The sequence below is a fragment of the Oncorhynchus clarkii genome, chromosome 33, assembly GCF_045791955.1.
Source record: "Oncorhynchus clarkii lewisi isolate Uvic-CL-2024 chromosome 33, UVic_Ocla_1.0, whole genome shotgun sequence".
Lineage (NCBI taxonomy): Eukaryota > Metazoa > Chordata > Actinopteri > Salmoniformes > Salmonidae > Oncorhynchus > Oncorhynchus clarkii.
In genome coordinates, this window is record NC_092179.1 from 26,646,825 (window position 1) to 26,662,131 (window position 15,307).

The 15,307-nt window shown below is 42.2% G+C and overlaps 1 protein-coding gene across 1 annotated transcript; it reads right to left on the minus strand.

Annotated features, from left to right (window-relative positions):
- Positions 1–284: 284 nt before the first annotated feature.
- On the minus strand, positions 285–15,299 carry LOC139393021 (smoothened, frizzled class receptor). The gene is made up of 12 exons (XM_071141339.1): positions 14,408–15,299; positions 11,920–12,128; positions 11,128–11,337; positions 10,605–10,777; positions 9,958–10,177; positions 9,495–9,618; positions 9,296–9,388; positions 8,787–8,895; positions 7,448–7,633; positions 6,760–6,908; positions 4,459–4,596; positions 285–4,123 (listed from the first exon to the last, which is right to left on the minus strand). The coding sequence occupies exons 1-12, from the start codon at positions 14,670–14,672 to the stop codon at positions 3,507–3,509; spliced, it is 2,493 nt and encodes an 830-aa protein (XP_070997440.1). The 5' UTR covers positions 14,673–15,299; the 3' UTR covers positions 285–3,506.
- Positions 15,300–15,307: the final 8 nt, after the last annotated feature.

The window sequence follows — 15,307 nt, forward strand, 5'->3', positions numbered from 1 at the left end:
TCTACTATTCTAACTGGCAGCAGTAAATTGAGACCTGAGTGAGTTTTTTTAAATGGTATTTTTTGGGGGAAATTGATCCGAGGACTTTCAAAAGTGGCCAGTTGCTTATCCCTGGCCTATTTACTTTACCAAGGAAAATAACATTTCATACTGAGTGGAGACCTAAAAACTATATGTGAAAGGAAACATTATTCCAACAAGTGTAGGACAACAGAACTATGGACCATCAACACTAGAAATGTTTTATTCACAAATCTCAATAAATCAATCAAAAAACAACACCAGAATTCTAGGTTTCCTTTTATTTACATAATTATACAAAAATACAGCTTCATGATCAAAGTAATACAATTCTGTGTTCAAGATATGAGTGTGGAGAGAAACAGCAGTAAGCTACATAGACAATTGGAAATGGATTTTGCCAATATAAAGAACCCATAAAGAGATGGACTGTATTTAGTTCTCTTTGACAGCAAAATAAAACTCTGAGAATGTTCACAATACCTCAAAAAGTATATCAAGGTTAATTTCCCATGGAATAAACTGGCTGGTCAGTATCCAACATGAGAAATATTACAGTTGATAGATCCCTTATGTCTTTTCACAAAACAAATTTTTTAATGGAAATTTACATTCGTTTGCACTGATGGTGCAAGAAATGTCCAAATGTATTAAGCAAATGTTACAGTGTTATTTTCATTGCAGTGCTTTACAGCTTTCTTAATTTATCTTCCAGACATGGACATTTTATAAATAATCTCTGATACACATAGCACATTAGCTAATAGGACTATCATAACATTGACACTACACATGTAGGATCTTAATTTGAGCCAGTTTACTACAGCAGAAACATAATCCTGCAGCAACAGGAAATGTGAGTTATTATGTGGATTATAATTAATGACCATTTTTGTAGCGGTTGATCCATTTTTCGTAACTTCAGAAGCCGTTTTAAACCTCAAATGCAGTACAAGTTTTACATTTCTCCTGCAACAGGTTGATCAAATTAAGATTCTACATCTGTAGTTTGGCACCGTCTTTATTCTGTTGTGAGTGAGACGCAAAGACAATAATACTAAATTACTTTGGTTACAGCATCGGTACAACTACATCACGAGCTTCAGTGAATTTTCCCTTTTGCTGAGCAAATCTGTAATGTACCTCAGCATGGAAAACCAACCAAACATACAGTCTAACAACTTAGAATTGTACAAGTATGCTGCATCCTTGCACAGGAGGTTGGTGGCACCTTAATTGGGGAGGACAGGCTTGTGGTAATGGCTGGAGTGGAATTAGTGGAATGGTATTAAATACATCAAACACATCCATCCATGTGTTTGATGCCATTTCATTTGCTCCGTTCCAGCCACTATTATGAGCCATCCTCCCCTCAGCAGCCTCCACTGCGTCCTAGGTCCCAATAAATGAATAGGTGCACTACACATAGAGAGAGAAGCACAAGACACGTGCCTTTAGAAATTGTAGCAGATAATTACAAGCAGAGAATAAAGGTGTTTTGCTCAACTCTAAGACAACATGACGAAATATATAGCACTGTCCTATACAATAAAAACACAGAAAACTCAACAAAGTATAGCCAAGGTTGTCTATACGTATGCTTAACTTGGGCAGGAGCTCACCGGAGCTGAGTACCGGAGCTGAGTACCGGCACCTTACATTTTTCTACTGCCTGTTCTTCTTCTAGAATATTAGCTGAAAAGTATTGTGGAGCTCCTGCACCTAAATAAAAACAGTACCAGCATGTAAAATGAGTACCGGGCACCTACTGTATTTCAGTCCAAGTCAAGCACTGCTGCCAATAGAGTAAAACACAATGTGGAAATACTACATACTACAGTAAAAAAATAACCCTTTTTAATACAATTGTACAGAAAAAAAACGTAACAATTTAACTGATGTAGCTAACATGTGCAAGAACACTTTCAAGAAATGAAGTGATTGATTCCCACTCAGTTGTGTATTTCATTTCCACTGGTATAAAAACCTAATCAATTCTCTTTCTCCTCAGGTGAAAAAAGCTCACTTTTGTGTGATTGCACCAGGCAATATAAAAACAGTTCTATATTTTTGCGACAAAAGTACAGACTACTAGTTGACGATGATATACAAAGACATGGAACTTCCAGAGCCTGATAGTTTCTGCATCATATGAGGCTGCATGTCAATCATCTAAAGTGGCTTCCTCTCCATCGTTACAGATCTAGTCACATTTAGTTTATTAACACAGGCTAGTTGAAAGCGATATGGAGAACGCCTACATGGAATTCGTTTTCACCGGCCCAGTTTTCTAAAGTCAGCAATGACGTGGAAAAGAGACAAGGAAAGGAAGCCACTTTACACTACTTACATGAACCCTAAGATGCATGAAATGACTCAGGGAACGACAAGATCCCTGGAAGAGTCTTGGAAGTCATATAATGAATGAATGGCTATGAGACTGAAATCAACAAGAGTGATATCTGATCCAAGAGATAGTGACCCGGGATCATGTCAGTGATGGTGATCCTCATCCAATTCGTTCAGAGTTGAGCTGCCTCTTCTGCTGCCATCATTCAATGAAATGTTTCTGACAACACAAGTTAGTTGTTGCAACATGGGTGATCATGTCCGTTTTCTGACCAATGCCACAAGTGGAATTATTTTCGGTAAGTCACACAGCATTGACGAGTCTGGGAGGCGTTTCCGAAAAGCTTTGTAGCTAACGAGGTACTTTATTTCTCTCCACAACTATAGACCCAGACCACTTGTAGAACAGAAAAGTGCTATATTCAAATAATTTAGCTCATTTAGACAGGCAGACTAATTCTGATCTTTTTTTCACCAATCAGATCAGCTCTGAAAAGGATGTCAAAAGACCAATTAGTGGTAAAAATATCAGAATTAGGCTGCCTGTCTAAACGCAGCTATAGATTTTAACGATTTTAAACACATTTTTATGAAACTGTAGCTACTGTGATTTGTTAAGAGAAATTCAGAGCCACCCCACTGGGTACAGAAGTCAGTTCAACGTCTAGTTTTGATTTACATTTGGTTGAGTTGTTAACTAACGTGAATTCAATGTGAAATCAACAACAAATGTCACCATGTCATAGGATTTAGCTTAAAGGTTGGGTGAAAAAAATATGAAATGCCCTCACGTTCAAATCCAATCAGTTTTCCACATTGATTCAACGTCATCGCATAGATTTTGGGGGGTTGAAATGATGTGGAAACAACGTTGATTCAACCAGTTTGTGCCCAGTGGGACATAAGCCAAGAAGCTTTCATGAAGCTCACCCTGATGACCCAAACTGGCCTGATCAGTTCTCCTTTAGCCCTTCCCTTTAAATGAAATAGATCTGACCAATTAACTTGACTTGAGTCCTGTTTCATCTTGACTGTTGGGCAGTGACAAGGGAGCACCATAAGTGTAAGTATCCAGCACTTTTCTCTCACAGTCTGTAAAAACCCCCAGAAAACCCCACAACCACACATGGTTGCTCTCAGAAGTCAGAGTCAGCATCCATAAGCTCCGCCTCCATCAGGTTGGTTCTAGAGTGGATCTGCCCCCACTCCGCCCTCCTTTGACCCCCCTGCGACCTCCCCACGTGGTCTGTCCTCCCAGACAGCCCTGCCATAGGCGCCACCTCCCCGGAGTAGTGGAACGCTCCATTGGGCTGCCAGAAGGAGAGGGGTGGTTGTTGGGGGCGGCAGCGAGGCCCCAGGCCGAGGTCCTCTGGCAGGTCGCTGAGGGAGAGGGGGTTGAGGTCAGGGTACCTGCTCCTCTGGCTAGAGGAGGCCCCCAGGGCTCCTCCGTACCTCTCCTGGTAGGGCAGGGGATGAGAGGGCCTAAACTCTGGGTAAGAGCCTGGAAGGACGTCCTCAGCCTCCTGGTGCTGCCTCAGATTGGCCACCAGGCTCCTGTGGCCGGGCAGCTTGGGTAGCCGTGGCACCGAGCTGGTGCCAAACTCTCGCTGACGGTAGCCCTGGTGTTCGGCCAGCTCCTCCAGAGGACGCGCCTCCTTCTTCCTCTTCTTCCTCTTCTTCTTCTTCTTCATCATCTCAGGGGAGATCTCCGCCTCCACCATCCACAGCTTGTTCCTCTCCTCTGGCGGTGGAACTGGGTGAAAGAGCAGGGTGAGATTCAGACTCATAGTGGTAACATGGTAGCAGGATTAAATCAGACTGGTGGCTGAACTGACAATTCTGCAGCCTGGTTATATAATACTGAATACTGCCATTGTGAGCGCAGCATTCGGTCTGGCTTAACCAGGCTAGTAACATAGGCCCTGTTTGAATCTGTACATGACTGGATAAGCGAAAGTAAAGGCCTTATCCCATTGCTTTAACCAATCCAACTGTCTACGATCTGTTATCGTTTCAAGAAAGAATGCAATGAACTCAAGGAAGAGTGCAGATGTCAGACAATGTCACTAAGCAGGTGGCAGCTCTCACCAGGTGTCCCTGTAGGGGTGACAGAGATGTCCTGCGGTAGAATGGCGCCCCTCCTGGCCACCATCTTGGTCACATGCTGGGCCCAGGCTGAAGACATCTCGTTGGATGGCTCCCCGTTCAGGTCAAAGTTGATGCCAGCTACCAATGAGAAAGAAGACAAGACAGCTCAACCATTACTATCCATTATACAGTAGAAGAGCTCAACCATTACTATCCATTATACAGTAGAAGAGCTCAACCATTACTATCCATTATACAGTAGAAGAGCTCAACCATTACTATCCATTATACAGTAGAAGAGCTCAACCATTACTATCCATTATACAGTAGAAGAGCTCAACCATTACTATCCATTATACAGTAGAAGGGCTCAACCATTACTATCCATTATACAGTAGAAGAGCTCAACCATTACTATCCATTATACAGTAGAAGGGCTCAACCATTACTATCCATTATACAGTAGAAGAGCTCAACCATTACTATCCATTATACAGTAGAAGAGCTCAACCATTACTATCCATTATACAGTAGAGCTCAACCATTACTATCCATTATACAGTAGAAGAGCTCAACCATTACTATCCATTATACAGTAGAAGAGCTCAAAGATTACTATCAATTATATAGTAGAAGAGCTCAACCATTACTATCCATTATACAGTAGAGCTCAACCATTACTATCCATTATACAGTAGAGCTCAATCATTACTATCCATAATACAGTAGAAGAGCTCAACCATTACTATCCATTATACAGTAGAAGAGTTCAACCATTACTATCCATTATACAGTAGAAGAGCTCAACCATTACTATCCATTATACAGTAGAGCTCAACCATTACTATCCATTATACAGTAGAAGAGCTCAACCATTACTATCCATTATACAGTAGAAGAGCTCAACCATTACTATCCATTATACAGTAGAAGAGTTCAACCATTACTATCCATTATACAGTAGAAGAGTTCAACCATTACTATCCATTATACAGTAGAAGAGCTCAACCATTACTATCCATTATACAGTAGAAGAGCTCAACCATTACTATCCATTATACAGTAGAGCTCAACCATTACTATCCATTATACAGTAGAAGAGCTCAACCATTACTATCCATTATACAGTAGAAGAGCTCAACCATTACTATCCATTATACAGTAGAAGAGTTCAACCATTACTATCCATTATACAGTAGAAGAGCTCAACCATTACTATCCATTATACAGTAGAAGGGCTCAACCATTACTATCCATTATACAGTAGAAGAGCTCAACCATTACTATCCATTATACAGTAGAAGAGCTCAACCATTACTATCCATTATACAGTAGAAGAGCTCAACCATTACTATCCATTATACAGTAGAAGAGTTCAACCATTACTATCCATTATACAGTAGAAGAGCTCAACCATTACTATCCATTATACAGTAGAAGAGCTCAACCATTACTATGCATTCAGCAAAAACCCCAAAGAGGTTATTTATATAGTAGAAGGCTCCCCCTGGAGTCCCCTGCAGTGTTCCAATAACTAACAGTTCATACAGTCCCTCCAACATAAGCAAGCATGCTGGCCACAACCGCCTCAGTGCTTACATTATCTGATGACTCAGTCATTCACTTCTAGTGTCAGACAGACTTCTCAATGACATTCACTACTAGTGTCAGACAGACTTCTCAATGACATTCACTACTAGTGTCAGACAGACTTCTCAATGACATTCACTACTAGTGTCAGACAGACTTCTCAATGACATTCACTACTAGTGTCAGACAGACTTCTCAATGACATTCACTACTAGTGTCAGACAGACTTCTCAATGACATTCACTACTAGTGTCAGACAGACTTCTCAATGACATTCACTACTAGTGTCAGACAGACTTCTCAATGACATTCACTACTAGTGTCAGACAGACTTCTCAATGACATTCACTACTAGTGTCAGACAGACTTCTCAATGACATTCACTACTAGTGTCAGACAGACTTCTCAATGACATTCACTACTAGTGTCAGACAGACTTGTCAATGACATTCACTACTAGTGTCAGACAGACTTGTCAAAGACATTCACTTTTAGTTGTAATATTGAAGCGTAGTGGAATCTCCATTAATATCAGCCAGGAGTTCCTCAATGATGAAAATAATATGGCATTTCATCTGCATAAAGAGGCATCCAATTCAGCCTTTTGGACAGCTCCTTTTCCGGGTCTTTGTGGACTTACCTACTGGCCCGTCATGAGAGACAGTCTGCATGCTGAAGGACAGCTCCTTCTCTGGGTCTTTGTGGACTTACCTACTGGCCCGTCATGAGAGACAGTGTGCATGCTAAAGGACAGCTCCTTCTCCGGGTCTTTGTGGAGCTCCTTGCGCTTGGAGAAGGCCTTGGCTATCATCTTGCTCTTCTTTATCCTCTTGGGCTCATCGTCGCTACGGCCGATAACCCTATGACAGGAACAACAGGTAGATAAATCACAAGGTGACAGACAATGTTGACGTATCCCTTGACGTGGCAATCGCGGTAAATTGTGCAGACATTAAAGATGAAATCTGTACTTGGTGAAACTACCACGTCCGTTTGAGATACTACAACAAACAAGTAGTTGCATCAAACAACGAACACTGTATTTTTCCGCTCAGACATCATTGCAGGTGCGATAGAACAGCGTAGTATGTACTGAAGAAAACAAAATGTCTGATGCTGGTACTCCTCTCCTCCGTTTCATCAACAAAACAAAAATAATAACAAATGCGCTGGGGGCAAACAGTGGCGCTGTTTCACCGTATGCAGATTTAAGCTTTAATACACAGATAATGCTGTGTGAATGCCTCAGAGAGATAATACAATGTGTAACTCCATACTTAAAGTTAAAGTTCATGTACTATTTTCTCACCTTTTATCTACAAGAAAACCCTTTTTGCTACGAAGGGACTGCCGCCCAGTCTAATTGTCTGTGTGTGTTCTAAAGGAAATGGCTGCTTACTTGCACCAGGTGCGTTTCCAGATGAGGATCGTGGCCTTGGTCCACACCCAGGTGCTCATGGCGATGCCCGTGCCGAACATAGAGAACAGATTAATCTTTTCCACCAGTAGACTGGGACGGTTCTTGATAGTACATTCTGGGATCGGCTTGTTGGTCTGATGAGCGATCGTCACATTGGCCTCGCACCTGTTCAAAGCCAGTGCAGTGTTCATCAATCAATCCTCAGAGCTCTTTTTTACACTGGCAGTTGCATTTGCTGTGGTAAAATACTCTACATACCCACACCCACTGTAAAGCCATATAAATGAAGCATATTCACACACTGAACTGTTGACATTAACCAGTTGTTTACTTGTTCAGGCAGGAAAGAGAAATGGACATTTCTGAGGTGAAATTCATACCAGTCCACTCAAAGTCAACAAGAGTGGAGAAATAAGGCTGCATTCAGAGCACAACAAACCGGTAGGGCTGTGGTTACCACCAGTCTCAACAGCATCATCTGCTGGGAATCTCCCACTACACCATACAAATGAGGGCTTGTTCTAATACTCTTAAATGTCCCACTACACCATACAACTGAGGGCTTGTTCTAATACTCTTAAATCTCCCACTATCCCATACAACTGAGGGCTTGTTCTAATACTCTTAAATCTCCCACTATCCCATACAACTGAGGGCTTGTTTCAATACTCTTAAATCTCCCACTACACCATACAACTTGGGCCATGTTCCAATACTCTTAAATATCCCACTACACCTTACAACTGGGGCCATGTACCAATACTCTTAAATCTCATATTACATCATACAATTGGGGCCATGTTCCAATACTCTTAAATCTCCTACTACATCATACAACTGGGGCCATGTACCAATACTCTTAAATCTCCAACTACATCATACAACTGGGGCCATGTTCCAATACTCTTAAATCTCCTACTACATCATACAACTGGGGCCATGTTCCAATACTCTTAAATCTCCAACTACATCATACAACTGGGGCCATGTTCCAATACTCTTAAATCTCCAACTACATCATACAACTGGGGCCATGTTCCAATACTCTTAAATGTATATTTCCTTCCTCCCTTCCTTGAAGTAATCCCTCGTCTGTCACATTGGATTGATGTAGGGAAACTTTCCAATACAAAGCTTTTACCAATTATGTAATGTCAAATATTGGTGATTATTCCCATGTTCTGAGAAAATATATATATATTTTTTGAGTATTCCAAAGGGCCCAGAAGTCCTTAGGTCCTCAACACCTGTTTTGAAGTTGCAGTGTTGAATGTAGTTTGGGGTTACTGTAGGCTACATGAGGAGAAAAGGAACTCACAACACATATTCTCTGAAGCTCTTCTCCCACTCAGCCTGGTTGAAGAAGTCATAGAAGTGGCAGCCAAACGTGATTAAGACAAAGCCAAACGCCAGGAACCCAAATATACCTGATGAAGAGGAATTACACAAATGATTAGGGATATTTGAAATTCCAGAAACCTCAGGAGTCAGGACACAATATACTTTATATGAAGATAAAACCAAGGTGTTATATAACATATATCGTGCAACAGAATCTACAGTCAATCTATGATGAGGCAATTTAAGTGGCTTTATCAAAGGTTTATTCTAGCATGCTATTGTAGCATTTCCGGGGGGGGGGGGGGCAGTGCTAGGTCTAACTAGGATCGCCTGACCCAAAGGCAGTGGATCTGACCACTGCTCCAAGAAAGATAGCTCCCTGGTGGAAGCGGTTATCTGTCTTTTCAACACTAGCTGGGTTTGTTACACTGTTATGCCAGTGGTTTGACTCTGGATATCTGGTGATTTACAGCGAAGGGGTCATACCAAGTCTTAGCATTGTTTCGTTGATTTTGCTCGCTGCCTTCTCACTCAGAAGACCCGGGTGGTTACTCTTGATGGAGAACAACGTCATGACTCCTGCAGAAACAAACAGAGGAAATCACTTTGGGAACGTCTATTTATTTGGTAGCGTTTAAATCCTGAAATATGAAAATGTCTGGTTTTTGGGTTTGAGAGAACTCACCTCGTATGAGGAAATAGCCACCAATGACAAGCACAACTCCAATGGGAGCCAACACAAAGCCAGCACGGTAGCGATAGTTCTTATAGCCCACGAAACAGATCCCACTGACAGAGTCTCCGTCCACCTGTGTCAAACAACAGAGACCAGAAACACATACATGTGTTTGAATGACATAACGGCATAAAAGATCAATCATTTGGAAAACAAGCAATTCTGAGTCATTGTCTTTCCATCATGAAAAGGGAATAAATGAAGTTGTCTCTAAACTGTAGACACTGTTTGGGATTACCCTATTGCAAAGTAACACTCAACTTAAAGCCTGCTGGTATAAAGCATTAAGATTCAGTTACAATGCATTGTGAGACTAAGCATGTATAATGTGTTATTATCATAAGTATTATACATCTCAAATCACAGTAATTACTATTTTCAACAGCTAAAAGAAATGGTAGGTGTTCCATACCTCAGCGATGGCTAGAATAGCCACAGTGAGGATGAAGGGGACGGACCAGGTGACCATGTGGAAGTATGAGGTCTTGCCCGACAGGGGCTGGTGGGTGGTGCCCAGGGCCTTGAAGGACGTGTGCCAGGCGTAGGTCAGCATGACAAACCAGATCACCCCAGACATCAGGGAGTAGTAGACGAGGCTGAAGATGATGACACACGACAGAGTCTCGGTAGACCTGGATGGAGAGAGAGAGAGAGAGAGAGAGAGAGAGCGAAGGAAGTTAATGACTCAATCATTTTTAAGAGTACACTGCCATTGCATTGGCTGTATGTGTGTTATTAATTATTTGAAAATGTAAATCAATCAGCCAACCAATAAACCAATCAAGTTTGAGAAACAAAGCGAACTTGTGAAAACGAACCTCCTGACTCCTGTACTAGCTAAATACAAGACCTACGAACCTCACCGGAAGATTCAAGAAATACTCCTTCAAATTGTATTTTCACATCTTATCTCATAATACTCCCACTTTCTTTCAACCCCTTCAATGTGTGTGTGTGTGTGTGAACAGTGTATGTGTGTGTGTCTCAGGGGGTTGGGTCGTAAGCAAAAACCACAATTGATTGACAATAAAATGTTAAGTGTTCTCCTTCTTCACTTACGAGGGCTCCCCTAAACGCATGGTGTTGTCACTCTTACACACGATCTCTTTGCGAGCTCCATCCATGAACTGAGCCAGCCAGCCGATACTGCCCATGAAGAAACAGGTATTGATGTAGAAGAGGATGACGGCGGGGTAACGGTTTGAATTCTTCCAGTCCGCCAGAAAGGTGGCCTGTGAAAGGAGAGAGGGAAAGAGAGAGGGAGAGAAAATATGAATATAAATGGAAAACATTTTTTTCTGTCCTTAGAAAGGCCAACTCACCGAAACACATAGTTCTCCGCAAATTACTAACAATATCAGATAATAAAAAGCATTTGTTTTGACAACTTCTGTGAAAAGCAGTATGAACCCATTATCTGAACAAGAATGGTATGTGTGTTACAATACCAGTATCTTCATTCCATTTGTAATCTCAAATATAAAAGTTAAAAGTCAAGTCAAAAAAAGTTGTCGCTAACAGCTGCAAGTTACACTTGGAATTATGGGTAATGTTGTCCACAACACTGCTGTGTGAAGCTCACCAGAGTGAAAAAGGTGCAGAGCAGGGTGACGGTGCCGAACACAGCGATGTAGGCGTGCATGTCCGAGTGCTCCTCGTCGGTGAACAGGGGGTTGTTGCACTGGATGCCGCAGCCCTCTACATCTTTGTACCAGCTGGCCTGAACGTCTGTCTTCACCAGGGGGGCTTCGCAGTGTCCAGACGTGTTGAACTTCAACTTCTGCACCTCGTTCTGTCTCACCGTGGACGGAAGGTCATATTGTCACTCTGTTTGGTCTATTTTTCATATGAGGCGTACGCCTCAATATTATATAGTATTTTATAAACTGGGTGGTTTGAGCTCTGAATGCTGATTGGCTGACAGCTGTTGTATATCAGACCGTATACCACGGGTACGACAAAACATTTATTTGAACTGCTCTAATTATGTTGGGTAATCAGTTTATAATAACAATAAGGCACCTCAGGGGTAACAAAATGTGGAAAACGTCAAGAGGTCAGAATACTTTCTGAATGCACTGTATATAATATATTATAGTATTATAGAGTATAATATCGACAGCCATTTCAGACTGAAAAACAATGACACTAGCCTGTTGACTAGATGGGTGGCTCCATAGAGGGGCCACCCACTGGGCACAGACTACAATTCAACGTCTACTCCACGTTGGTTCAATGTAATTTCATTGAAATGACGAGGAAACAACGTTGATTTGACCAGTGTGTGCCCAGTGGGTTGACAGTGCTGAAGCCCCCTCAATAATTGGCCTAGCACCCCATCTGCACACATGCATAGTGAGAGCATCTACCATACCGTGCAGCCCATGGGGTACTTGTCCGTCTCCTCACACTTGAGGAAGTTGGGCCAGCCCCTCTCCTGGTCCACGATGCTGCAGGGGCGACGCGTAGCCTGGCACAGGTGCTGGCTGGGAAGCTCCACCTGCCCGTTGTCACACTTGGGCATGTAGACGGCACACAGCAGGGGCTGGATGACCGCCCAGCAGCGAGGGGCATTCCTCAGACCTGCATGGGTGAGAAGGGGGGGTGAGGGACAATAATGTAGCTAGCTTGGGTTGACTTCAGTAGACACCAAACGGATGAGAATGCTCCTAAACTGAGAGAAATTGGCAGGTAGGTACCATAAGAAACGCTCATTTGAGTTTTTCTGCAGTGAAACATTTTGCTACGGTGTGCCCTAATGAACACAAACCTGGTCCTCCAGTCTGTTTGTGCCTTATCAAACTCCTCTCTGGGTTTGTTCATTCATTGTCATGCCAACTATCTAAGTACGGTATGACATGACAACTATAATAGTGTTGGCTACAGCATATACAGAATGAGACCAGTCTGGATATAAATAATACATATTCATCACTTCAGTGTGGTGAGGATGATGATGGTGGTCACTGGGGTCAGGAGATAAATAGGACCTGGATGATGATGATGGTGGTCACTGGGGTCAGGAGATAAATAGGACCTGGATGATGATGATGGTGGTCACTGGGGTCAGGAGATAAATAGGACCTGGATGATGATGATGGTGGTCACTGGGGTCAGGAGATAAATAGGACCTGGATGTTGATGATGGTGGTCACTAGGGTCAGGAGATAAATAGGACCTGGATGTTGATGATGGTGGTCACTAGGGTCAGGACATAAATAGGACCTGGATGTTGATGATGGTGGTCACTAGGGTCAGGAAATAAATATGATCTGGATGTTGATGATGGTGGTCACTAGGGTCAGGACATAAATAGGACCTGGATGTTGATGATGGTGGTCACTAAGGTCAGGACATAAATAGGACCTGGATGTTGATGATGGTGGTCACTAGGGTCAGGAAATAAATATGATCTGGATGTTGATGATGGTGGTCACTAGGGTCAGGACATAAATAGGACCTGGATGTTGATGATGGTGGCCACTAGGGTCAGGACATAAATAGGACCTGGATGTTGATGATGGTGGTCACTAGGGTCAGGAGATAAATAGGACCTGGATGTTGAAGATGGTGGTCACTAGGGTCAGGAGATAAATAGGACCTGGATGTTGATGATGGTGGTCACTAGGGTCAGGAGATAAATAGGATCTAGATGTTGATGATGGTGGTCACTAGGGTCAGGAGATAAATAGGACCTGGATGTTGATGATGGTGGTCACTAGGGTCAGGAGATAAATAGGACCTGGATGTTGATGATGGTGGTCACTAGGGTCAGGAGATAAATAGGACCTGGATGATGATGATGGTGGTCACTGGGGTCAGGAGATAAATAGGACCTGGATGTTGATGATGGTGGTCACTAGGGTCAGGACATAAATAGGACCTGGATGTTGATGATGGTGGTCACTAGGGTCAGGACATAAATAGGACCTGGATGTTGATGATGGTGGTCACTAGGGTCAGGAGATAAATAGGACCTGGATGTTGATGATGGTGGTCACTAGGGTCAGGAGATAAATAGGACCTGGACGTTGACCCTGACTGGGATTGGTAGCTGGGGCCAGTGTCTATCAACTCAACACCTCAGCTGTTATGCCAAGAGCTCCAAACCTCTTGATGAGGCAGCTAGCGTTACAATATCATGCACTTGGAAGGTCACTAGTTGTGTGGTCTGTTGTTTTTCCCATGGTGGGGGTGGGGAGTGGGGATGGGAACCACTCTACAGATCAGCTGAGGATTAGTGGAAGGAAATGCAGGTTGATGGATCACTAATGAGTGTTTATTAATGTGCAGGAATATCTAACACGTCAGAGAGAATCTTTTATTTCTTTATTTGCTCGTAACCCCCATTTCCTGCAAAAGTCCTATTCCCATGTATTTGGTCATTACAAAAACTATCCATTTGGAGGGGCCCCCAATATTTCATTGCCTAGTTAACAGGCTATACTATAACAATTAACCTACTGACCTCGCATGTGACTATAAACAAATCTACCTTAATGTTTAATAGCACAGTGTAATACATCTTATTACACAAATATTATATAGTGCTACTTATAATAGAACATTCTGTTTATGTCAAATGGCAAGGTTAAGACTAAATAATCACAAGCAAAAGTTCAATGAATAATCACTAGTGAAAGTTCAACGAATAAAATACATAGATTTTATTTTACGTTTCCTTTTGCAAATGACAATATGAGCATCTAGATTGCATCTGATGCTAATAGAGGGAGTGGGGTCTGCACTTAATAACGCAACACAAATGTATAATACGTTTGTCAATTTATTTAATTTCAATTACAGTAAATGAAAAACATGACCCCTTTGTACCTATGCTTATTAACCAAATACAGGCTTACCAGACCACATGGCCAACTTCTCAAATGCTTCGTCTTGGGTACTTGAGTCTTCAGCCAAGGCAAGAGACGTGTGCGTGTACGGTAGTGGGGACCCAAGACATGTATTATATTTAAGCACTTCACATGTTGTAGTTTTCTTGCAGAAATCATTGAAAATTGTTTCGTTTCTCTGTACCGTTACCGCATGAGTAACCAGAAAGGAGGCAGCCCAAACGCAAAGCATCCCCAACCCACCAACAATGGAACTCCATCCACGGGAAGACATCTTGGAGATTCAACGGTGCAACTTTGTTTCCAGGAAGAAAAAAAGTATACTTTGTATTCCAGTAATCTAAAAAGTAACCGTTAATAAAAATAGCACGAAGTGCTCTTGTTCATTTGATGCCGAATGTAACATTATGATACAATGAAACGAAACGTTTTCCCAGTTTTCACACAGTCCCGAACTTTTCCATTTAGCATTTTGTCATATAATCCTTGATTTGTCACTGGAATTCCCTACACACAATCCGATCGCCACCAAAAAACGAAAAGATGCATGCATGATATTCAATTAAAATCAAGTGGAACTATTCCTTCCGCTGCTTTTGTTGGATATGCCTATTAAAAAGAAATCAAAGTTCCAGATTCACCCTCCCCCACAACTTGCCGTGAAAAGTCTGAAACTGTAACATGATCTCTAGTCTACGCGCTCCAACCCCCTCGCGCTCCCACTTTCCCCTCTTTTGCTGAAAAAAAAACTATTTTCATTTCATCTATGTAGACCTATCCCAAAAAAGGGCCGTTTTGGGGGATTTCTATAGAATTCTGCGATGTGTCTGATGGAGTTTGGTCTTTGTTTTTCTCGCTAGCAGTCGTGTCTGCTATTTTGTTCTGCCTCTGGTATGCACATGGTGGGGG